Source organism: Ascaphus truei, chromosome 2 (genome assembly GCF_040206685.1).
Source record: "Ascaphus truei isolate aAscTru1 chromosome 2, aAscTru1.hap1, whole genome shotgun sequence".
NCBI lineage: Eukaryota > Metazoa > Chordata > Amphibia > Anura > Ascaphidae > Ascaphus > Ascaphus truei.
In genome coordinates this window covers 147,464,387-147,491,326 of record NC_134484.1, presented here as the reverse complement: position 1 = coordinate 147,491,326, position 26,940 = coordinate 147,464,387, and the positions used below count along the sequence as shown (strand labels likewise).

Below are 26,940 nucleotides of genomic sequence, written 5' to 3'. Positions count from 1 at the left end.
AGGCCACTTGATCCTGACATCCGAAAGATGCCCCCCTCTGTACAGACCCGCCGGGTCAGTGTGCCTCCATTCCACTCCTGCTAAGTCGGTCACAAACTCTGCCATCGCCTTGTACATCTTTCTCCGCAACCTCAAAATTGCCTTCACACTCCAGGCCCCCTTCCATACAACCCACTGAGCTATCTCTGAAATCACTAGGACCGGATCCCAGAAGTCCCTTAACACTTCCACTATTTACCTTTGCATCAACTGCATTAAATCTATGGACTGAATTGACGTTAAGTCATTACCCCCAACGTTCAACACCAGCACCCTCGGTGTACTAACTTTTTCCTCCATACGTCTTGAGCTAGCTGCGATAACGTCAAACCCCTAACTCCCATCCAACTCAACCTAAATGTTCCCTCCTGAACCCAACTGTTTCCTGCAAGGCCTCCCTGCTGCTCTTCTTGCCACCCAATTGAAATCCAGGCCACAATTCGGGCATCACATAAAATACAAACAACACTACATCACGCACTGTCTAACAAAGCTCCTGAACATTGACGAGGACCACCTTTCTACCCACATTATGGCTTCTTCGCTCATACCTAACCTTGCCTCTTCAAACGCTGCCCCTATACTGAAGGAATGCAAACTCAACTTCTAATCACCCAAACCCAATCTTCCAAAGCACAGCTCCAAAATTTTCTCGAACTGGAAACACGATAGCGGCAACCCATCCTCAAGCACTAGCAAGGGGCCCTTGTCAACTGGTCTAATCCCCAAATAGACCCCGACTGGTATAACCCATTTTCTTTTCCAATGCAGGTCAGTTTTAGACCGCCTTATCAGGAAACTCAAACTACATCCTCGCTCCTCAAATCACCTTCACCCCTTCTAGACATGCACACCAATTTACGTACCTTCATGGCCCCGAAGAATGCTAACTATAATGCTGCAGGACTGCCTACATCCCTGCCCCTCATCCAGCCCCACCTCCACTGGCTGCACACTTTCCAGGTTGACCCCTCCATTGCCACTCCGAGCTGGGCTCCAACCACAAACTGCTTCTCCCCTCTGCTGCCTGGTTACCGCAACTCCAAACATCTGCATTCCTTCTAAAGCTGTCGATGGTCGCTGATGAACATAATGCACAAACACCAAGCACCGCCTGGCCAGCCCATGCCGCACAGAAGCTCTGGATCTTCTCCAGGAGCCAGGCTGCACCTCTCTTCTATACATCTGCCCTCAGGGTAGACATCCAGGACCCTTCTGCAGTGTCTTCTGCCACCGCTGCCTTGGCCCTCACTCTGCTGCTCCATACTGCTGGGTCCTCATCTGCTTCTGATCTCAAACTGGTTCCAATGACAAAGAGGTAGATGCAATCTATGGCCCCTACCTATATAGTCTTCCTGAACTCCTCCCCCATAAGGTCCTACCCTTAAAGAGTTTGTCAATCAAGTGTTTTATTTAACCCTTATTCCACAGTGTCCTTATGAGAGAACCAATAAAGTTAAGGGGATGTGGGGAATGGAGACACTGACAGTACATGTGCTCTGTGATCACCCAGTGACATCACACAAAAGGGAGAAGCAAGAGGTAAGGAAACCTCTCCCAATTCTAACTTTATAAAATAAATCCTTATAGGTGTCAGATTTAAGTAAACACTAGTGTAAATTACATAGGTGAGCCGCCTTAAACATGTCCCTGGAATTAGTACACTTTGGTCCTAGGATGGATTGCCCTTGTAACATGGGGAAAGTCGACTGTAAATGCAGTCTTCCCATGTGTTTTGCACTACAAAAGATTTTCTCAATTCTTTTCCTGTTTGTTTAATGTTACACAAATTAAGTCCAAAGTGGAGATAAACTGTATGCAAATAACATTACATACCATATTCTACACTGCGTACTTCAGAAGTAAAATTTGCAAGAGCAAAGATACCTCTGCAACAATGTAAGGGTTCGTCTGGCTTGGCTAACCCAGCATGTACAGGTAATGTGTCAAGATAATCATATCGGCTACACCAGAATCAAAATCAACTACTATTTAATTAATGCATCATGATCTAATCATTTTTTATAAAAAAATGTATTTCTTTTAAGTGAGAGCAATTTAGGATGAATCAAATAAATACCTTATTCTTTGTTTTTCAAGACCAGCAGGATTTTAAATGGTGTACGGTTAATACAAATAAATAACACTTTTAATTTAGAAATTAACTACAGTAGAATGGACCCCCTGTTTACCCATAAGAACATCAGCTTCTGCATACTAAAAAGTTATGCCTTTTACAACGATGGGATAATGGTTTTCTTATATGAACAGAAGAGGTCACGTTTAATGTGTCCATGGTTATCAAATGATTTGGAGTATTTTTACAATATATTTTTCTCATTATAAGTCTAAGATCTTTAATAGAGAGGCAGATTGTAAACGCACGCTTTAATTCCTTTGGTGGATAAAGTAAGGTAAAATTAGAAATACATAGCCGACAAATTAAAACGTTTACTTTCAGGATTATTGAATTCTTGTATTAATGTGCTATTAATTAAATTCATTAATTTTTTTATTCTTCCTTTACATATCTAAATTATTTTCAATTTTAGTTTTAGATTATTGCGTAATACAGTATTTCTCTTTGTGTTTAATTCAAATTTTGTTATTACATGTTATTTATCATTTTCTTTGATCTAATCTTTAGTAATTGGTCGTTTTTCATTTTAAATTAGTATAATATATGTGTTGTATCATCTATTGGCACTCTTCTTTTTTTGGTCAATATACACTTTTGGTTTCAGGACACTGAAAAGTTGACTATAGCATAAAGCATATTTTGTTATATTGTATAATATCTTAGCTCTGTAATATGAGAGGCAATTATGAGAACGGTATACAAGAGGTAGACAGATGCAGCAACCACACCCTAATAAAGCTATCACTAGCGAAACGCGTAGGGCTATCGAGGAAAGCGCTACCTGATCGAGGAAAGCGCGGTGAAGTCACTGGAGATGGCAGACACTGAACCCGGAAGTGAGCACAGAAGCAGAACGCGAGCAGTACACACGCGGACACGCAGACACTGGGGGCTGCCTATGAGACAGCACAGACTGTGGGACTTGAACACCCCCAAACTTACACCCCGGTCACTGGAACTCTGGAACTTCTTCTGCACAGACAAGAACTGCTTGTGTGATGTCGCCTACCCCCGTTTTCATGTAATCAACCGTTTTTTCTCACATGTAAGTGAGCATTTTTTGCTATTTATCTTTTAAACTTTTCTGATACTGATCTGTGGTTGTGCTTGTCTTTTTTTTTCTCTCTTTCATTTTACTTAAGGATCCCCTTTGGGGGAACAAGAAGAGCCAAGCAACCCTAGCCCTTATGGACTGAGTACACCACTTATGTTTTTTGTATGGTTATTCAATGCTTCCAATACGAGGTCTAGTTGAGCACAGTTATTACTTTGTTTGTGTCCATAGTTACCAAATGATTTGGAGTGTTTTTACAATATTTTTTTTCTCATTATAATACTGAGCTCTTTAATAGAGGGGCAGATTGTAAACGCACGCTTTAATTCTTTTGTCGGATAATATAAGGTAAGAATAGAAATACATAGCCCACAAAGTAAAACACTTGCTATCAGCGTGATTGAATCCTTTTATTCATGTGCTTATTGGATTGTAGCCATTTCAAAGCAGGATTCCATCCTATTTTTCTATTTTTTAAATTGGTTATGAAGCAGAGGGAGCTGAACCGCATTAATTTCCCCTCCCTGCTTCCCGAGATACTTACTTCAGAAGGTGCTGCTGGTTACTTCCTGGTTCTAAAATCTCCCGGTGGCAAGCGGCACAATAGATTTAAAATGACGTTTTGTTTCCCAAGCAGGGAATAGGTACCAGGGGCACCTTTGGAGGTACGCATCTCTGGAACCAAGGAGTCACTGGAGCTAAAATGAACGCAGTTCAGCCTCGGAGACCCCATGCTTCTCACACATATATATATAAAAAAAAACTAGCAGGCTGAACCGTACCTTTAATTCTTCAGTTTAACCACATCTCTTGTGTTATATCTTTTAGAAGAACTCAAATATATATTCATGATACATTAATTTAAGAAATATTACTTCCAAAACGTGTTTTGGTATGCACGTAGTACATGATTATCTATTAGGACACATCAATATAAAGAGATGAAAAATAAAGTTGTTATCCCACCAGAAGCTTCTAATATTTCTCTCCCTCGTCCCTCCCAAAGCAGACAGGCCAAATATAGTCTATAGCACAGTATATCACATACGTCGTTTGATTGCTGTAAACTGGACATTCAAGTAGTATTGCAACTTTATCAATAGCTAAGCTGATGTAGCCGAGTCCCCCTACCCTGCCTCCGGTGCGGGGGAGCCGTCAAGTAGTTGGCCGGAGGTCCGCGCAATCGGGAGTGTGGGGGTGGCCATTTTGGTAATCGCGCATGCGCAATGCGGCGAGGCGCACATGCGCAGTGTGAGGAGTACGGCGGCCATCTTAGGACGGCTCTGCAGGCACAGACGCGGGACTACAAGTTCCAGAATCCCGAGAGGGAGGGACTGCAGTACATGGGACAGTACCAGCCAATGGGATGGGAGCAACAGGATATCCTCTGCTCGCGAAAAGCCCTCGAGTCAGTCTCTACGGAGGAGGCAAAGAAGAAGGTAGTGTCCAGGGAGCAGTGATTCCTGGGAAGTAAAGAAGATGCGGCGCCGCAGCTTGTGACAAAATCCAAGGCACTTCCGGGTTGTAGAATAACTTTATTGAGACCTCACGAACACAACAGGCTACACCACAGTCTCCCCCTCAACGCGCTTCGAAGCGCTGATTCTAGCGTGAAACGCGTTGAGGGGGAGACTGTGGTGTAGCCTGTTGTATTCATGAGGTCTCAATAAAGTTATTCTACAACCCGGAAGTGCCTTGGATTTTGTCACAGGCTGTGGCGCCGGATCTTCTTTCCTTTCTATGCTGCATACACAGAAGGCTGCACGCCTGGAATCGGAGCACAGAGGAGAGCAGGACCGAGGTCTTTAAGTGAACTTACATAGGTAAGGTTTTCCTTCCCAGCTCTGACCTCTCTTTGGTCCGTTTACACTTCCCTGCTCCATTCTAAGTGACCTATTTGACACACAAGTGTGCTGGTATTCATGGCCAGAGCGCAGGACAGACTTTCTTCTAGCAGTGATTCCTGGCCTAAGCCTAGATCTTGCCCCTAGGCCCCCTGAGCCATAGTAGAGGAGTGTTGTAGGGAAGGCCCCAGATAGGGACTCTTCCCCTTATTGTTATTCATTCACCGGTGACCGGACAGCCACGCGGTGCCCTGTGGCCTGGGACCAGGTCTCAGGATCCAGCGACATTGTGTGAGACCCTCCAGCTGGAGCTCACACTGCGATGAGGATCAGGACCCTTTAGGAGAGAGGGGATTTGTGTTGGAGGCCCTGCTGCGTGGGACCCGCTCGAACTCACTTACGCCAAGCAGCAGTACTGCTTATAACGCACGGCCTGAGCGTGGCTCCTGATTTAACAATCTCCAGTTTTTTGTTTTTTTTGGCGAAATGGCCACCGTGCGTGGACTTACCCGGCATCTGCAGCTCTCTCCTCTCTGCAGCCCTCCCCCTGCTTCATCAGGCGCACATCTCCAAGGATTTTAATTTTTTTTTTATACAACGTTCAATGCTTTATTGCTAACGGACACACACACACTGTGTGTGTGTACGTTGGCAATAAAGCATTGAATGTTATAAAAAAAAAAAAATTACATCTTGGAGATGTGCGCCGAGAGAGGAGAGCGCTGCAGAGAGTAGAGTGCTGCAGAGAGTAGAGAGCTGCAGATGCCGGGTACGTCCTCGCACGTGCCCATTTTGCAATCCCGGTCATAACGTGGTTTCATTACATGGACCCAGAGCACCGCGTTATAACGGGGTTCAGCCGTATGTATGTATATATATATATATATATATATATATATATATATATATATACGCATACATATGTAGAGGTATCTGTACCGTGTTTGTCGAGCTTAAAAGCCACAGAACGGTATCGACTATTTGTTTTTGATTATATATGTGTGTGTATACATACATACACACACACACACACACACACACACACACACTTTATTGATACATGATTTAACATTTCTATAATGACTACTATTCTAGAGTGACCTACAGTAGGGTTCATTTACCCATTCAATATTGCAGAGTTTGCGCTCAGTTCTTAAAAAATGTTATATGATGAGTTTGGAATTTAATACAACTTTATTATTTGTGTGTTTATAGTGTAACCCTGGTCTCCAGCAGCTCCTTGAGACCCCCCTTCCCTGGCGCAGCTCGATCGCGGGTATTGAAAAACCCGACGGCTGTTTCCAAGGGTGGGGGCTGGAGCAGGGAGCAGCGCGGCTTCTCCTGCCTGCGGCCGGTTGCCGGGGACGCGATCGGGCCGTTGCTAAGGCCACGATCGCATCTCTAAGGTCCCGGCGGCCGCAGAGCAGGGCGCCGGCATTGCGCTTCAAGTTGCGCATGCGCAGTAGGTCCCCAGCGGCCCGACAGAGTCGCGCATGCGCAGGGCTAGCCGGGAAGGCAGGGACAGAGCAGGAAACAGTGAGGCGGCCATTAGTAGTTCGCGCATGCGCAGGAGAAGCGTGCACGCGGCCCCAACGCTATAGCAGCCTCCTGGGAACTACAACTCCCAGGAGGCATAGGGAGACAGGCACCAGGTGCCTCATAGCGGCCAATAGGGCTGGAGGATTCTCAGCCCGGGAGAATAGATACATTTCCCGGGCTTTGGTCACGTTAGTTGGAGCAGCGGAGCTGAAGGGGAAGGAAGGATGCAGGGAGTAAGTGCAGCTCCTGCATCCAGATCGGTACCCACACCCTCCAGGTAGGCCCCAACTCCCCACCAGGGTAGTGGGTAATTTATAAGGGATGGCCTTAGATAGGGAAGGTCACCCTTAGGTGTGTGTTGGGTGCAGGTTTGGCAGTGCCACAGCGGGTAGTGCTGTGAGCACTGACAAATAGGCACCGGGTGTACAGCGGATGCTGAGTGTGTGCAGTGGGTTATTGCTGGGGTTCCAGGCTGCGGTGTATGAGTGTTGCATGTTGACGCTGCATGTAATGAGTGCAGTGTGTGTGCAGCGTGTGTTACTGTCTGCAGGCTGACTGTGAGAGCTGTGTGTCGGCTGCAGGCGCGTTAGGATTAGTGAGTTAGGAGCTAGAGTGGTTAGTGAGGTTTCTGGACTTGGGGTAGTAGGGGAGGGGGGTAGGTTATTAACCCCCGCAGGCCCTAGGAGTTTTCCCCAAGTCACCTCAGGTTGCGGTACAACAGGGACAGGCCCTAGGTTAGGGTTCCTGTCAAGTTAGTGCTCTGTACATAGATAGGGAAAGAGCGGCGGTTGCTGTTCCCGGAAAGCGGTTGGACCCACGTTGGGGTCCACAGAGACTGTGTTCCCGAGGGGACCGCCCTAGCGGTCCACAAGTGCAGGAGTTCGGTTGGAGGAGTCCTCGTCGATTGACCCTTTGAGAAGATCGTTGCCGACCCGAGTACTGGAGTGCTCGGAAGGTATCAATATATAAGTGCACCACCGGGCCCTTAGCTAACTGTGACTGCGCAGTCACCCATTGCCTCTCTGCGGGAGTGTGGGACATTGGGTGGGGTTTTGGACAATGGGTGGGTTCACTGATGTTTGGGAAGCGTCCTGCGCGACGCAATAGGTGTTTCCTCTAGAGAGGGACACAGGTTACTAATGTAGTATGCACGTATGTTCTATGTTCATAAGTAAAGTCCTTAGTTATTATATAATCACTGTATGTGTGGTTTCTGATTGGGTTCCTATGTAGGGTCATTCTACACGTCCATAGAATCCTACATAGGTGGAGGCGCTGACAGAAGATCCGTTCCAGAGGATTCACCCCAGGCTCTCATTAGCGGAGGCTCAGACCTCCTGTGAGCCTGCAGGTATACGCACCACACCGGTAACACTACATGTTCTACTCACCCACACTATATATGAGATTGAGTGGGGTGGAATACCCGTTACAATAGTTAGGAGGTTTCTTTGAGTACACTACATAGAGTTCTGTTCTTTTTGTGTATATGCCATAAGATACACTGCAGGTTTCTTGACTGTGAGCACAGGGAAAAATTAAGTAGGGATACATAATCAACAGTCTTTGAGAGGTCATGCACTACTACAACATGTAAGCTGTTACTTACTATAAGAAGTGCTGCAATAAGCATGTATGACTGAGCTGGTAAGGTACAGTATATGCAACAGTCAGGGAACAAACTTTTAAATACTAAGGTGAATATATCATTTATATTACCACTGATAAAGAATGAAGTGAGTCAAGACCTACAGTCTTGGAGGTTTTACACTAAAGTCAAAACCTAACTATCCACTTATCCAAGCTGTAAATTCAACTCTCGGCAGCACAAATAATTGGATTGTATAAAAACTACATTTCTAAGTCATTCATGTCGCAAACAAACCTTTCATGCTTTATTGGTATTCCAGTATTTTTATACATAAATACCAGAACACATTTGACTTACTTGACTTATGCAGCACTAAAGCGTTTAAATGTGAAGCAGACAGAAAGAAGGAGAGTAGTTGGTAGAGGGGGTTAGAAGACAGGAGACGAAAGGCATTATATGCAGCTTTTACCACATAAATAACTATTTGGAGCACAAGTGGTCTTCTGGCGAACAAAAATAAATCTGCTTTTCTTGTAACATGTTACGTACTAAGTAGAATATAGTTTTACGGCGTGTAGTTAGCCATGTGCGAATGTCGAATGTTCGCCACAAACTTTTTAATGGATTTCTCATCAATTTTGTGATGGATAACATTGGTCATAATGGTCACCAGTTTTGGCTGTCTAAAAAAGGATTCACATAACCTGCATATTTAATTTGAACGCTTGGCAAATTGTTTCTGCATAGTAAAATGCTTGTGACATTGTTCACGAAAAAAAAACAAAAAAAAAAAGATGCTATTTTAGACTGGTTTGCGAACGTCGCCACATATATCGTACTTCTCAACTTGTGGTCCCATACAAAAGTGAAGTAGGAAGAAGTACAGACATACCTCGCTTTAAGGACACTCACTTTAAGTACACTCGCGAGTATGGAGTATTGCGCAAGCGGGGAGGCTATAGAGCCTGTTACACATGCGTTATTTATAACAGTTATGCCCGTATATGACGGTTCCAGTACAGAACATGCATCGATAAGTGGGAAAAGGTAGTGCTTCACTTTAAGTACATTTTCACTTTACATACATGCTCCGGTCCCATTGCGTACGTTAATGCGGGGTATGCCTGTAATAAGCATATGAAAGCAATCTGTGCTGTCCAACGCTGAATGGGAACACCATGAAAGTTTCGGATTTGTCAAACCACTAGTTACTGCATCTTGCACTTTGCTTTCGCCTTGCAATTTAGTTTTTTTTTTGGTTTGGCTTCTTAAAGTATAATGTGCAATCCATGCAAATTATACCAGAAACACAAAGAATAAAAAGGTTAGGGCTGCCTTAACACACCTTGAGTAGGAGAGTGAACGTGAGCCACAAGCCCAGCGGTCGAGCTATGCGTTATAGTGGAATTAAAGCAGAGAACTGCGCTGCCCCCTGGGTTTTTTTTTACATTTTATTTTACCTGAACCGTGGGGTCTCACAGAGCTGACTGTAGTCCCCCGTCCTCTGGCAAACCCCCTGGTTCCCGAGTAACTAAGGATTTTGTCCACTGAGACAAAAACGCCATGGAGTCCGGGCTCTCCAGCGGCCAATAGAAAACTGTCACGTCACCAAGAGATGATGTCACATCTTTCTACTGGTGACCCCGGAGGTTATGTTCTTTTTTCCCCCTGGAAATTAGGATGTCCCTGGAGGTTGGGCGACGACAGGCCAGCTCTGAGGGACAACCTGGTTCAGGTAAGGTAAAAACAAAATCATTGTGGGTGGGGGGGTACTGCTGTTTTGATCTTAATGACTCTATATCCAGACTGTGTTAGGCAGAGGACTGCCATGTTGCTGTGAAGTGTACAGGAATAAAGCTGGTTCCAGCTGAATATACCTCGTGCCTAGTGCGTTATCTTACTGGGGGGAGAGTTAACCGTTTCTACTGTAGGAGATCGCCTCCATACATCTGGAGCTTACGGCAGATGGAGGCCCTGTGTACCATGGAGTAAATGTCGGCTATATACCCCAGAAGCCTGTCCTGCAGTCCCCACAGCCATCGGCGGATACCTCAGCCTCTTGTGAACCAACAGGTAGCATGCACCCTACACCTGGTAACAGGGGAATCTCCCATTGGGTTTGGGAAACAACGTTACATAAGTATCCCTGCACACTTGTAAGCAAACACGTGAGAACTATTATTTAACTTCTCCAACATTTACTATAATGGACGCCACCTTTCGCCTGATAATATAAGGAAGGACTCTCGTGTAAGCTATGACTGTGGGCTAAAGGCCAGGAGGGCGCAGGCAGCGCACCAAATTAATATTTTTAGAACCTTAATAAATCTGTAGACTTTGCTATAGTCCAATGTTTCTAAGGAGGAGAAGGTGGAAGGGTGGGTGTTGGAGGTGTATGGCAATCCTAAGGGAGTTATTCATTAAGATTTGATCGTATGGAAACAGCCATTAAAAGTCTCTGGGAGTTCCCATGCGATTGTACCCTGATCGGCACCATCACAGTTTATTGAATAACCCGGTAAGCATCATTATACAATGCAATTTTGTTTTTAAAGTGTGCCTGGTTAAAATGCCCCTATTAATACAGATAATGTACCTTTAAACTGTAGTTATGAATATTTTAGGTGTGGACATTATGTGAAAATGTCATGAGCACGTTCAGTGTGTCACCGTCGTGTCATTGCAGCCTCCCTCTTCATGCATGCGCCTGGTGAATGAAACCGTTACTACAGTGTAACCTCGCACCAACCCTCAGTTAGTCACCCCCTTGCAAATGAGCCCAGCAGTGACACTGCACTTTCGGAATGTTATCTGTCACTTCGGAATCTCTTCCCATTCCAAATGTAGATCCTTACCTGTGAAAGCATTTGTGGCCTGAAAGCCAGCTTCCTGCATACTGCTGTTCCAGTAAAGTTGAATGTCCAACCTTAACCTGTCCTTGCCAGAGATAACTGCTGGGCAGGAAACCGTCAAGTCACTTCCATTTTAGCGTGTCAGAGTCCATTTGTTGCTGCGCTGTAGGACATCCAGATAGGTCGTTGTTAGCCGCGGGTCCCTTTCAGCAGGTGGACACGGGCAATGCACAGAGCCAGGCAGCGCAAAAGGTTTGTAATAACCTCATCCATCCAGCCAAAGGTAAGTCACTATGATGGCAAATGCAAAAATCCAAGTTAGAGAGTAGGTTCTTAGGAAGATCTGTTATTCTTATCCTTTCCTAGCAACACTCCCATCAGTCCAGCTTTGTCTTTATTTTCCTGGGCTTGGCTGGTGCTGACTTCAGATTGTGTTTGGCCTCTGCCGTCTTGAGCGTCTCTATCCCCCCAGGCAGGATCACTGAGAAATGAAAAAGAAACCAGAGGGAGAGATTACGTTACCCAATGATCTCTGGCAACATTAAAATGAACAAACCCAAAAGGAACAAAAAAAAAACTAAAACCTCAGGGAGCGACGGCACACATTAGAGGGGATTAACAAAAGGCAAATATTACAATTTTGCCGAGATGCAAAGTGCGACCGTGCAGTACTTTGAAGTGCAAAGATAAACAGGGCTGAGGGGGTCATAGGCATCGCGGAAAGCATGATGCGATTTACATTTCAAAGTCGTAGTTACAAGCGAAGGGACAGAAGGAGGGAGAGAAGGGGGTGAAAGAGAAGAACAACAACAGGACTGCAATTAGAAGAGAAGGAGATAGCAGTGCAGTTGTGAAGCTTGTTTCATTCCTGGCAAAGAGCAAGGACCCTGGGAACGCACAGAGATGCTCCTCTTTTCTGGATGCAGACGCACTGTCTGCATTTGGGTAACTTGCATAACGCTGACCAGCAAAGCTTTTATACCTGGGGTGGGGCGACTCCAGTCCTCAACGGCCACCAACAGGTCAGGTTTGCGGGATATCAATGCTTCAGCACAGGTGGCTCAATCACTGGCTCATTCGAAGACTGCACCAGCTGTACTGAAGTTGGGATATCCTGAAAACCTGACCTGTTGGGGGGGGGGGGGGGGTCTTGAGGACTGGAGCTGCCCAGCCATGTTTTATACTGACTGAGGTCATTTAATATTATCAGTTCACTTCTAACACTGGGAAACAAATGATTGGCTATTTAGTTTGGGTTATTCTTTTGTGGAAGAGAATGTTAATATATATATATATATATACACAAACACACACACACACACACACACACACACACACACAAGGATAGTATAATCGTCACAAGGGGGAGTTCTACAGAGATAAACGCAAATCGTGTGAAACTATCAATTTCTGGAACTTTGTACTTGACAGTGCAGTACGTGCCTGTAATATAGTGATCCGTCGCCTTTGATGGGTCAGTTTGTGGCACTTAATATTCTTTGTGCAGTTTATCTTGTTTTGGCCATCCTACTATGTTAGTTAAAGAATAGTAACCCACTATACTATACATTAATCATGCATTCAATAAACATTTTAAAAAAGGATACGAAGAAGGGACCTGTGAGGTCTCAAATGCTCTGTACACTATATTTTGGATCTATGAGGAATCCTCATGCTGGTCCCCTAAAAGCAGGGCTGGTGCCAGGAATAAAAAGAGGCCCAGGAAATGCCACTCTCGGGCCGGCTTGATGGTGACGCCACGTGGCAGGAGATGCGGGTGGACAAGGTAAGAGCTCGATGGTCTCTTGGAGGCTCTTCTCGGGCGCCGAATTTCAGTGCACTGGCCCTATCACAATCTGCAACAAATCTATACTTCTCCAGGAACATTAGACTGCTAGAACTTTCAACTGCTATGCAACATGCATTAAACCTATAACAATAAAACACTCTGCAGACAGCCGAATGCAGAACACAAATCCAAGTTCTATGTTGCTTTGTAACACTGAATAATTACTATACAAGCAGTGAAAAGGGAAAGCAAATGATTGAAATCTTAGTACCAGAACCTTTGTGATTGATGTGAATGGCAGTTAACACAAGATCGAGCTCTGATGCCCCTAATCGGAACATAGCGAGTCTCCCCCGTTGTTTTTAAACTGCTTGAGGCAGGAATTTGTGGAATTCTGCATACAGCACTACATAATGTATCAGTGCAACACAATTACACACTTGCATATAAACCACACACAATGAGAAATGTGTTCGGCTAAACAAAATAATATACAAGGCCAATAGGTACTAAATTGGAATTGCGTACTAAGAATGTCAAACATTGTGACCAGAATTCAGACATTATATTTATTTTACGTGACATTACAGTTTTCTACCACTTCTCTCACAGAACTGTCTGATGAATCTGGCCGATGTTGGTGACCTTGTAAACTGAAGAACAACGTTCAGCATTTTTTTCCAACACATAATAATACTATGTGCTTTCGCAAGCCTAGGTTGCTAACAATAAAGAATACATTACAAAATAAAACACATTTATTGGGCTGGAAGCATTACTGCAGAGCACTGACACATTAGCTGCACAGCACACAGAATTGGGAGAGGATCCAGCAACGCATTGCTCTGCTCACAAAGAACTGACTGTCTCATTTTGGTTGAATACATATTTTAAAGAACAGTCTCCTTTTATTGCACTCAAAAAGAGACTTCCTCATGATAAGTTATATTGTATCATGAGGAAGTCCATGAGTGCAACAAAAGGTGACTGTTCTTTAAACTATATATTCTCCAGTAGAAGTATTTATCCGATTTGCACCCTTTCGTTACTGGCAATATCTGAAAGGATATAGTAAATCCTTTATTTTCATTTAGTGTCATTTTGGAGTTTTGAAGATGGCTCGAATCCCCGCTCTCAACGACTGAACCACTGACTGAGCCACCTGTGCTGAAGCAGGAATATCCGTAAAACCTTACCTGTTGGTGGCCCTTGAGGCTGGGGCTCGGTGCTGCATGGGGCGTTTGCCGGGCCTTTTACCTTGTCTGGCGCAGCATCTCCTCCTCAGTGACGCCATGTGACAGCATGACGCTGCAGGAGGAGATGATGTGCCAGACAAGGTAAGAGAGTTACAGAGTCCCCCCACGCTATCCCTTGGCAATTAGTTTCATTGTTGTAGGGAAGATCAGGGGGGCCTATAACCGCGAGGCATCTGTAACGGATGGCACTGCCATCAAACACCCCTGACGCTGTCTCCATTGTCCCTGAATACATTTTTACTTTCTTGGCAAGACTATATGTAGCCTATGTGGATACTCGCAAAGAATAAAAGGTGAGAGTCGAAACATTTTTGGAGGGGGCCTTGTCTGAAAATGTGTGCTTTAGGCACCAAAATATGATAGAACTTTTTCCAGAGATTTTTTTTTTTTTAAATTTGCAGCAGGGAAAATATAGAGCCCCCTTTAGGCCAAGTAAGCATACCTGCAATAGATTAATCAATGTGTCTTACTGTACGAACCAGCGCTTGATCAAAGCCTGTGCTGTCATTTACCAAGGGAGTTTTCATATTAAAAATGTATCATAGGGCACAGTGGACTGAGAAGGCAGAAAGAGATAAATGAGTTGAATCGCAGCATGCATGTTCTGTAAGTGAGACCGAAGCACAAGCGTATAAGAAAACCACCGCGAGTGAGCGTAACCTAGATTTATAATACAGTCCTGTAGAGTTCTGTAGCATGCGAAATGTAATGTACTACATCCTGTCGCCCTCACACAGCACTCACACGTCTAAAACCGTGCAGTAGAAAATATATTTATTTGAATTTTCAGAATATTTAATGTGCCGAAGATAGAAAAGAACGTAAAAAAACTACTTCTTTTTATTGCTCTGAACTACCTCAATCAAAGTGAAAAAAAAGTCAAAGATTTTTCCATTAGTACACGACTTCACTTCCATTAGCATCCTACGGCTAACACACACCACAAATCAACATCTTCTGGAAGTGTACACATTTTAGTTCATTTTAAGTCAGAAATGTATTACAGTGAGTGGTCACCTATCTTGACTACAGGATTGTGAACGTCCGATTAAAAATACTTTCATGGCATGTGATATATACATTTGTTACAAATATTATATGTAATTTTTATGGGGGTTTTTTTTTATCACACAAAGAAAGTGGGAATGTGCTTTCCGAAAAAAAGCAATACAGACGAACACAACTCTGCCAATACGTGTATAAATAGATCCAGCAAGTTTCACTGTAGCGAACAGCAAAAATAAGTCACAGATTTGGACAAAAAATGTGTTATTTGCACTTTTCATCTTACCACACCTTGAATATGGAGTACAGTTGTGGGCACCACACCATAAAAAAAGACATTCTGGAACTAGAGAGAGTGCAGAGAAGAACCACCACATTAATAAACACAATCTAACTTATGAGGAGAGGCTAGCTAAATTAGATTTATTAACCTTAGAAAAGAGGCGTCTAAGAGGGGATATGATAACTATATAGAAATATATTCAGGGACAATACAAGGAGCTTTCAAAATAACTATTCATCCCACGGGCAGTACAAAGGACTCGGGCCATCCCTTAAGGTTGGAGGAAAAGAGATTTCACCAGCAACAAAGGAAAGGGTTATTTACAGTAAGGGCAGTTAAAATGTGGAATTCACTACCCATGGAGACTGTGATGGCAGATACAATAGATATGTTCAAAAAAAAGGTTGGACATCTTTTTAGATGGGAAAGGTATACAGGGATATACCAAATAAGTATACATGGGAAGGATGTTGATCCAGGGAATAATTTGATTGCCAATATTTGGAGTCAGGAAGGAATTTATTTTTCCCCTTATGAGAAATCATTAGATGATATTTCACTGGGGTTTTTTGTTTGCCTTCCTCTGGATCAATATACTGTACGGACAGATATAGGATAAAGTATCTGTAGTCTAAAGTTACCACCGCTATGGTAGTGAAGGGGTTAAGTCATCCCACAACCTTCCCGGCAGGCCTAACCACCCCCTTCATCCACCCCCATGTATCCCCAACAAACCGGGTACCCCAGCTTAACCCCTTCATTGCCTTAGTGGCTAGCCGTTACGGTAATTAAGCTGTTTTTTATTTACATTTTAATAATAGTGTACGGGAGCAGGGGGTTTCCGTAGCTGAACCGCATTGATTTCATGCCCGGGGACCCACTACTTCCCGAGTTACAGGCCCCTGTATGGGGTGCCGGTATCCCCCTACAATGTTTAAATCTCCAGCGTCACGTGACCGGGACATTTAAACGCACAGAAGATACCGGCACCCATACTGTGGCCTGTAACTCGGGAAGCAGGGGGTCCGTGGGGCTGAAATCAATGCGGCTCTGCTCCGGAGTCACCCTGCTACAGTACACCATTATTAAAATGTAAGTGTAGCCTAGTCCCCCTACCCTGCCTCCGGTACTGGGGAGCTGCTAAGTGGTTGGCCAGAGCTTTGCGTGATCAGGAGTGCGGGGGTGGCCATTTTGGTAGTCCCGCATGCGCAGTGCGGAGAAGCGTGCATGTGCAGTGAAGGAGGCGGAGGCCATCTTAGGATAGCTCTGCATATGCAGATGCAGGACTACAAGTCCCAGAATGCCGAGAGGGAGGGACTGCCCACATTGGACTGCCCCAGCCACTGGGATTGGAGCAGGTAGAGGAACAGGATATCCTCCGCGAGTAAATCATGACGCAGGAGCCAAAGGAGAAGGTAGTGTCCAGGGAGCAGTGCTTCCTGGGCTAGGCCTAGACCTTGACCCTAGGCCCTGAGACACCAGTACAGGGGTGTTGCAGGGAAGGCCCCAGATAGGGACTCTTCCCCTTATTGTTATTAGTACTGCGCTGGTGACCGGACGGCCATGTGGCGCCCTGCGGCCTGGACCAGGCCACAGGACCCTTAGACATTGTGTGAGACCCTCCGGCTGAAGCTCACACCAAGAGGAGGATCAGGACCCTTAGGAGAGAGGGAATTTGTGTTGGAGGCCCCGCTACGTGGGACCCGCCCCAACACCACGCCAAGCAGCACCTGGGTACTGGAGTACCCAGGCAAGTACCCAACGTGCACCTACATCTACAGGGGGTAGCGCTACCTCACATTTGGGTAAGATTGCTGGGACAGGACACATGGGGTTATTGGTGCCACAGCACCCTCAGTACTTTGGGGGAACCACCACGTGTTGGGTCACTGGGTTTATACTGTGGGTTCCGGTTATTGTATGTTATCTGTGTTAGTATGTGTGTACAGTAAAGCTTAGTTATATACATTGTCTGGTGTATTACTTATTACTGTGTATCGGTTCCTGTGAGGGGTTATCCCGCCAATGCTGGGATCCCTCATAGGTGGAGGCGCTGCCTGCAAGGAGAAAGAGCTCACCCCAGGCTCCTAGTGGCAGAGGCTTAGGCCTCCTGTGAGCAGACAGGTACTGTAGCCCGCGTAGTTCCCTATGGCATAGGGAAAGGGGGCTGCATAAGTAAAAACACTGTGATCGCCTGTAAGAGCTGTGCAAGGAGATGCGTCTCTCTCTCTCTCTATGCACCACTTACAGACTGCGGCCAGATCGCACAGGGGAGAACTTAGAAAGAGGCTGAGATACCATCGCTGCTGTCCCGTACGGTATTGGCATTTTCCTACCTCACGGTTTGAGACTCGTAGAAATGGTTTCTGATTCTTTCCGAATACCGTGATAACACAAATGTCAAACCGTTCGGTGGGGGTCATGCCCCATCATTCGAGATAGCAGCAATTTTATCGAAGTTACTAGAATAGGCTCCTTAATGTACTGAAAATGTAAGGGGGGAACACACTTAGTAATTTGATTAGTTATCACAGCATTCTGTGAAAAACAGCCTTTTGTACAGTTTTTTACTCATAGAAGGTTAGAATACACAAGCTTTTGATGCAAGTAATTCCATTCCATAGAGAGAGATATTTGATATTACAACAAACACTTAACTCATTTAACGATGAATACTTTAAAAACAATGTTGAAAAATATTAACAGCATGGAAATGTCCTGCTTAGCTTCAAGGGGTATTTATCAAAGTCTATTACAATCTCACACTAGGGGGAAAAGACTGACTGCTTTAAAAATGCAATTTTATTTATTAATGCATATAAATCCTATTATTTGTAACGCAAGAAATGCTAGGGCACAACTAGAGAAATAAAGATTGCCAGATTCATCTATGAAAATATCACATTATTTTTAATATAAAACACTGACATAAGTGGTGAGACACAGAAGATTGCCAGCATTCACTATGAAAATATCATATCCCTTTTCATATAACACTCCTGGGGCAAATTGTAATAGCTAAATAATATCTTTACGGGAGCAAAAAGTCTAGATTGGGAGTAAAATGGCTGTATGTATTCTAATAAATATGGATAGCAACTTAAACCAAGGACTCATTTACAATGAGGCACATAAAAAATGCATGCATTTGCACTCGAGTCACTTAGATACTCAAAGCTAAATAAATAGAAAGATCCAGAGCACATACACACACATTTACAGATCTATATAAACAAAGAAATATAAGTAATGGGCACTAGAATCTTCTCAAAGCACATCAATTTTTCTTTAATAAACTACAGGTGTTTATTTTCTACCCTCAGTGTAAGATTATGGTTGCCCATTCTTATTTTGCATTTACAGTTTCCTAAGTAAACACTAAGCAGTATCCTATAGTTCATTTCGATTGATTCTAAAGCCAGTTGATTTGAAAGCATCACATAGCTATTACTTAATGGTACATTTTTTTTCTTATAGATTCCAAGGGGCCTATTCTATAAGCCTTAAAAAAAAAATCGCTGGGCTGTTTATGCCGCCTGTTTTTTTAGCGTTGCTATCAAGGTATTCAGAAAGCCTCGATTACCTGTGATAGCAAAATTCCCAAAACGGGTGAGTAGCCGGCGATGTGAAGATCGCCTCTCTGAAAAGGGCTTTTTCTTTCTGCTGCAGATAGAGCTGCTCAGAGAGCCGCCTCTCCCTGCACAAATCTCGCCAGCGATCAAAATGTTTTAATATAAATTTTAATACTAGTGTAGATGAGCAGGGGGTCTCCGGAACAGAACCGCGTTGTTTTCAGGTCCGGGGACCCCCTGCTTCTAGAGATACAGGCCCCGTTATGGGGTACCGGTATCTCCTATGCATTTAAATGTCTCGCGTCACGTGACCGTGGGAATAAAATGCAAAGGAGATACTGGCACCCCATAACGGGGCTTGTATCTCGGAAAGCAGGGGGTCCCCGGACCTCAAAACAACGTGGCTCTGCTCCGGAGACACCTGTACATCCACACTAGTATTAAAAGTTATATTAAAACAGCTTCATTACCTTAGCGGCTAGCCGCTAAGGCAATGAAGGGGTTAGACCTCAATAGCCTGTTTCTTGGGGAAGAGGGGGTGGTTGAAGCTGTACTGTAGTTCCAGGGTGGGTGGTTAGGCCTGCCTGGAAGGTTGCGGGAGGAGTTAACCCCTTCATTACCATAGCGGTGGATATGCATACACAAGCTAATATTTCTAATCAAGAAAGAAAGGCACTTAAGAATCTTGGACTTAATCAGTCCTTATTATCAAGCCAGCGGATAAAGGGGGGAGCAATAGTTGTCATGGATAGATCCAAATATCGTTCTGAGATACAGAGACAACTTTCTAACCATGACAAATATCTCCCTCTTTCGCAGGACCCTACTTCCAGGATAGGACGGGTCATACAGGCCCTATAAGTTATGGTACTGATCAATAAACAACTCAAGTCATATTTGACGGTAGATGATCCTATCATTCCGGTGTTACGCTCCCGAAGGTGAACGAAGGGTTGGAAGATCCTCCGGGGCGTCCTATAGTGGCGTGCACCAATTCTATATTTGAACCAATTGCAACATTTCTGGATTTGATGCTCCGACCATTCGTCACCTGGGCCCTTCCTACATACAGTTTACCCCCCAGTTCTTTCTACATCTTAGGAGTCTTGATATCAATACGCCAGGTGTGTTTTTGGTAACTTTGGATGTGGACAGCCTCTACACCTCCATCACACATCGTGAGGGTGTGGATGCTGTCCGTTTCTATCTTGCTAGGACAAAATCTTTTACTGATAAGGAACAAGATTTTTTTTTAACACTATTGAACCTGGTATTGTTTGAAAATTATTTTTTGTTTGAAGATCAATTTCTCAATCAGGTACGAGGGACCGTGATGGGTTCAAATGTGGCTCCCTCGTATGCAAATATTTTTATGGATTACTTCGAGGACCATAATCTGTATATCAAGCCGCTGTTTTCACAATTTGCCACAACATGGCTACGTTATATAGACAAAACAGAAAGTGAATCCCTGCGCTTCTCCCATAGGGATAGCAATCAATGGGGAATATATATATATATGTATGGTGTAAATATCTATAAGAAAAAAGGAGACTTTTGGTATACATCCTTTGATCAATCCTTCCTAAACCAAAAGTCTCCTTTTTTCTTATAGATATTTACACCATACATATATATATATATTCCCCATTGATTGCTATCCCTATGGGAGAAGCGCAGGGATTCACTTTCTGTTTTGCACATTTGTATGGCCATTTCCTTCACTAGCTGCATGCTCTTTACATGGAGAAGCGCAGTGATTATATTTGTTTTACGTTATATAGACGACATAGTCATGTTATGGTCTAGCAGCGTGAATTCACTCCTTATGTTTCATCAACAACTAATCGCTTCTCTGGATACTATTAGCTTCAGTATACATTATGATCCAAACGAGGTCTGTTTTCTGGACACTAGAGTTTACCTAGTAGGTAATACGATTCAGACTGATCTGTACTCTACAATTACAGACCGCAATACGCTCTTAATGCATGAGAGCTTTCATCCATCTCATAGCATACGCTCCTTCCCCAAGAGCCAGCTATACAGGGTGAAGAGGATTGTGAGTGAACATGTGAATGTTGACAAGAGGCTACACCAAATGGTGGATAACATTGTGGCTAGAGGATATGCCAGAGATCTACTGCAATTGGATAGGACATCTGTATCAATCATGGATAGGGAAATCCTACTGCGTCCTAAAACTACAGACAAGGTTATTGGCAGAATTCCCTTTGTCAGTACATTCTCCACGGCTAGCGCAGACATCAGCCGTCTTATCCGCAAGTTTTGGTACCTTATTGGAACAGATGTTAAACATCAAATATTGACAGCACCACCATTGATGTCCTACAGGAGATCACCCACAATCAGGGATACCGTGGTTCGAGCCGACTTTGTGACTGAGAAAACATCTACCGCAAGATTTCTAGTCACACCGTTAGAGGAACTTTTCCATACCTAGCGTGTGCACAGTGCGGCAACATTCAAAAAGGCTCTACATTTACGTACCCATTAACAGATCAGCAGTACCACATGAAGCATTATACCACATGCAATACTGAATTTGTGGTCTACTTAATTAATTGCCCTTGCGGCATGGCTTATGTTGGCGAGACCACCCGAAAGCTGAAGGAGAGGGTGAGCCAACAGAACTCCATGTTTAGACGTCGGGTACAAGACCAGCCAATGTCCGCTCATTTTATATCAGCTGGGCATAGGGTCAGCCAGTTACGGGTACAGGTTATAGACCGTGTCTTGAAACCGAGATGTGGAGGTAATAGGTTTTTTATCCTTAAGAAATGTGGATACACAAATTAGGACAGGTTTCAGAGGAATGGACTTCGTGCGGTGGAAGGATGCCTGTGTAGGCATTTGGGTGTGATGCAGTATGGGTGAGCAGCGTTCATCGCGGTGTTCCCCCGTTGTGTCAACCCTTACCATGATGCTCCCTTGAGTCCATACACATGTTATGTGCAGCCGTTCTAGCGTTGATTATTTACATGACCAGCGTATTGGGTTTCCCATATATTTTCGTGTGTGTGTCTGAAGTGATCTACGTGATATTAGTTGAACCCCTTTAGTATATCCAAACCCTAGCTGCTGACACTGTCCCTTTGTGAGAATTTTTGATCTACCACTCCTGGATTGGACTATCTGTGATTGCTGTTGGATTATGATTTATTTGGTTATATTTAATTATGATTGCTTAATATTCTTCCCTCTTATGCTCACCTTGCCATGTCTGTCCCTCCCTCCTGTTCTTCCCTCCCCATCATATTTCCCTTTTCCCTCAATCATTTATACATCTGTATATATTGGTTTTATTTCATGCGTATTTTCCTTTTACTGATGTCTTCCTATACTGGTAGGGCATTTTTGAAACAGGCATTAAGGTACTTTGTGAGTACAGTGAGGACACATAGGAGGTGGAGTGAGGGAGACTTAGGTGTGTGGAACAAGGTTTATTGTGAGGATATGTACCAGAGAGGGGGTACATGTGGTTGCTTCTGCACAACTCGCTGTTTGTTTACATCGGCAGTGAGTGACATCACTGCGCTTAGTCCCACCCAAACACCAAGGACTCTTTGAGCCCTGCGCATGCACAATGCTATACTGTACTTGGCAACGCTGGGTGTCAGGGATGCCAGCGGGTCTCCCCGTACCATTTTCAAGCGATCAGCGGTCGGAAGGATGCTGGAGGCAGCACGCTCAAGCTCAGCTCACACCACAGTATTAATATTTAGTAAGTGCATTTACTTATTCTCTTGGCTTAGTGCGATCTAGGCAATAAGGGTAGTGTGTGTTAGCCTGTAACTACTGCGCATGCTTAGCAGTAGCATTGTGACAATCAGTTTAGATTACACCGCTGATCTGTGTTTAACCATTTAGGTTTTAGTGCCGTTTGTATGTGGGTCTCTCCTATATATTCTGTCCCTGCTTCATTGATAGAACAGAGATTGAGAAAAGATTTTGTGGTCTGAAACATACGGGGGCGGGCCAGTGACGTCACGGAGCTGGTTTGCCCTCATTGGGCGAACCGCTCACGTGACCGGCCTGTCGCGCCGGCAAGCGGGGGGATTTTAAATTCCCCTAAGACCTGCGCTTCCGCAAGCGCGCGGAAGCGCAGGTGAGCCCCTACTAAAGCCGCTCTAATTGCGGCTGTAGGGGCTCAGTGCTGAGCGGGAGCGCGCCTCAGCACGCTTCCGCCAGCAAGCGGTAAACATGGCCGAGGCCTTAGACAGGTCTGCACCCCTGCATTTCAACCATTATCACCTCGCATACAGCGCTCCCACTGCAGCAAGGGATTCTGGTGAAATTACATGCAAATGAGCACACAATGTGTCACCTTTTGCCTGGAATATCCATTCACATGGAGCCCATTTAAGATGATGTATCGCCGTTCACACAGCTTTTAAACACAGCATGGGACTAGCAAAGCAAGTACAAACCACTCACAGATATGTTTCAACCTTGATGGGTATCATCAGTGTGAGGTTGGTTTATACTTGCTTTGCAATATTTCTAGGCTGGGTAGGTTCACCATATACATTTTAAGTTATGGTGTGTGTGTGTGTGTGTGTATATATATATATATATATATATATACACACAATACATAATGTGCTAACATACTCTACATTCTATCTCCATGGCCAAGAACTCCTGACAATTTCAGTGGATCAATAATTGTAAAACAGTCACACCATTTTTGTTAAGGCTGGTGACTTCATTGAACTTCCAACAGACCATCTGAACTCATTAGAAGAGCAAGATCTTAATGAACACCATATCACATTCCCACACAATCCTTCCACTATTGTTGACTTGATGCAAATCAATGTCTTGCATAGTAAAGATAATAAAAAATATTGAAGCTGACCAAATCCCTTCTGAATGTTATGCTAATGTTCTATTATCCTATTATTCACTATATGTTACAGGCTGAATATATAGTCTTCATGAAAATAGTTTTGTCAGGTTTGCAACTCCAAGTTCCACGTCAGTATCATTAACATTGAAGCATGGATGTGTGGTTTGATTTGCTCTCAGAAGTGCAGTTGGTTAATTGGTTATACTTTACAGGCATAACCCGCATTAACGTACGCAATGGGTCTAGAGCAGGCCTGCACAACATATGGCCCGCGGGCTGCCTGGACTCCCTGTGCGGCCCGCAATGCCCTCCTCCCCTCCCCCCCCCAGCCCGCTCTGCAGACACAGGAGGGAAGGAGCGCCAGCATTTTGACACGCTCCCCACCCCCCCCTGAGCCTGCTCTACCGAGCGATAGCATTGTGATGCCCCCAACACCCCGCCCCTCTGCCTATTAGGGAAGGATCGGCAGCAGTTTGATGCGATCCCCTGCAGGCAGAGAGGAGAGAAGGAACAGAGCTGAGGCCGGTCTGACTGCAGAGGGTGGGGGCGGGGTTAGTGACAGCGGAGCCTGTTAGTGAGAGCAGGAAGTGAGGTGCCTGCTGCCAGGGACCAAGATGGCTTCCCCCCTCCAGCCATGCTCCACAGTGAAAGGTAGGACCCCCCCCCCCCCTTGCAGCTGCTCCTCAGAGCTAGTGGCAGTGTGGCAGAGTGGCAGTGTGGCAGTGTGGGTGTGGCAGTGGCAGTGTGTCAGAGTGGCAGAGTGGCAGTGTGTCAAAGTGGCAGTGTGTCAAAATGGTAGTGTGGCAGTGTGGCAGTGGCAGTGTGGCAGTGGCAGTGTGGCAGTGGCAGTGTGGCAGTGGCAGTGTGGCAGTGTGTCAGAGTGGCAGTGTGCCAGTGTGGCAGTGACAGTGTGGCTGTGTCAGTGGCAGTGTGTCAGTGGCAGAGTGGCAGTGTGTCAGTGGCAGTGTGTCAGAGTGGCAGTGTGTCAGTGGCAGAGTGTCAGTGTGGCTGTGTCCGTGTGGTTGTGTCAGTGTGTCAGTGTGTCAGTGGCAGTGTGGCAGTGTGGCAGTGACAGTGTGGCTGTGTCAGTGGCAGTGTGTCAGTGTCAGTGGCAGAGTGGCAGTGTGTCAGTGGCAGTGTGTCAGAGTGGCAGTGTGTCAGTGTGTCAGTGGCAGAGTGTCAGTGTGGCTGTGTCCGTGTGAGTGTGGCAGTGTGTCAGTGGCAGTGTGTCAGTGGCAGTGTGTCAGTGGCAGTGTGGCAGAGTGGCAGTGTGGCATTGTGTCAGTGGGGTGATGTGAGGTGCAGGGTGGGAGGTGAGGTGCAGGGGTGGGGAGAGGTGCAGGGGAGTGGGTGAGGTGAGGTGCAGGGGGGAGGTGTAGTGGGGTGATGTGAGGTGAGGTGCAGGGGGGGAGGTGAGGTGCAGGGGTGGAGGTGTAGTGGGGTGATGTGAGGTGCAGGGGGGTGATGTGAGGTGCAGGGGAGTGATCTGATGTGAGATGCAGGGGGAGAGTGATGTGAGGTGCAGGGGTGGAGGTGTAGTGGGGTGATGTGAGGTGCAGGGGGGTGATGTGATGTGAGATGCAGGGGGAGAGTGATGTGAGGTGAGGGGCAGGGGGGGAGGTGTACTGGGGTGATGTGAGGTGCAGGGGAGTGATGTGATGTGAGATGCAGGGGGGAGAGTGATGTGAGGTGAGGTGCAGGGGGGGGGGTGCAGAGGGGGTGAGGTGCAGGGGGGTGGGATGTGTGTGGTCTGCGGGGGGGTATTGTGTGTTATGTGGAGGGGGGTATTGTGTATGGGTGAGGGGGAGAGATGGTGGTGTGAGATAGAGGGCGAGTCTCGCAAAGGTTGATGATGAGGGGTGCAGGGGGAGATATATGAAGATGATGAGTGCTGGGGGAGATATGAGGATGATGAGGGGTGCTGGGAGAGATATGAGGATGATGTGGTGCTGGATAAACAACGGCGAGAGAAAGAACCCCAAGGAGAGCACTCACACACTCAAGAGAACAAGTGTACACGTGGACGATGTGGTGTAAATGAGGAATGGGTAAATTAAAACACTTTATTGTGAGTCGTGACTCAATAGAATAAAATAGAACGCTGTGGATCAAAGTGTAATACTTAATGTGAGCCTATATGACAGCGAATTATAAAAACGGAACCGGACGTTGTAGTAACTGTGGCCAATGCACTGTCTTTGCTCTAAGGACAGAGGTGACAGTGTAAGGGCCAGGTAACAGAACTTAGATCATATTAATATCTGTGGTCAGTGAGGTTAACCACATACTGCCTGGAGAGCTTAACTAGAGGTATAGGTAAGGCCTCGCCTCAATAGGGTAACCAACTTATAGTATAAAGGGCTAGTCCCTGTAATGAGGTATTGATAAATCTACCTGTTGGTAGGTAATCTCTGGGTATGCACTGCAGGCACAAAACGCCTCTAAGTACAGTGCAGTATACACTCAGCGTTCAAGTGCACTCCCAGTGGCATGTAAATTAAATGAATCTTACCTGCCAGTGGATTGCACATGTGTGCAGTAAGTGTACCGTGGCAGGCAGGATCAGTAACTGTTAGAACAGTGCACAAGTAATGCCTGTTTACATGGTATGTCCAATATCATGGACCGTAAGGTACATCCGTCCGTAGTACCAGACCTAGATACTAGGTGTTGGCTAGACACCTTCAGGCTAATGTAGGGTGCTTGTGAGTATACCGGCCAAAGTGAGCTGCTAGGTTAAAATATATTCATATTACTGCGATAGCATAGCTCCACACGAGGAGCTACTGGGGACGGACGCGTCCTACTTGTGCACTGTTCTAACAGTTACTGATCCTGCCTGCCACGGTACACTTATTCTATTGAGTCACGACTCACAATAAAGTGTTTTAATTTACCCATTCCTCATTTACACCACATCGTCCACGTGTACACTTGTTCTCTTGAGTGTGTGAGTTCTCTCCTTGGGGTTCTTTCTCTCGCCGTTGTTTATCCATTGTTACCCCTGATAGTAGCACCACCACTCACTACCCAAATAGCAGTAGCGAGGGTTCCCCCTCCCCGTCCCTACCCCCTTCCCCCTCCTGTAGTTCGTGATGTGGTG

The 26,940-nt window shown here is 45.3% G+C and overlaps 1 protein-coding gene across 3 annotated transcripts in view; it reads right to left on the bottom strand.

Annotated features, from left to right (window-relative positions):
- Positions 1-26,940, bottom strand: part of LDLRAD4 (low density lipoprotein receptor class A domain containing 4) — a 559,350-nt gene that overhangs the window by 332,544 nt on the left and 199,866 nt on the right. For all 3 annotated transcript variants that reach the window (XM_075585414.1, XM_075585415.1, XM_075585416.1), the window contains one exon: positions 11,063-11,540. In XM_075585414.1, the coding sequence (XP_075441529.1) occupies positions 11,063-11,102 (40 nt within the window). In that variant the 5' untranslated portion in view covers positions 11,103-11,540. The remainder of the gene's footprint in view (positions 1-11,062; positions 11,541-26,940) is intronic.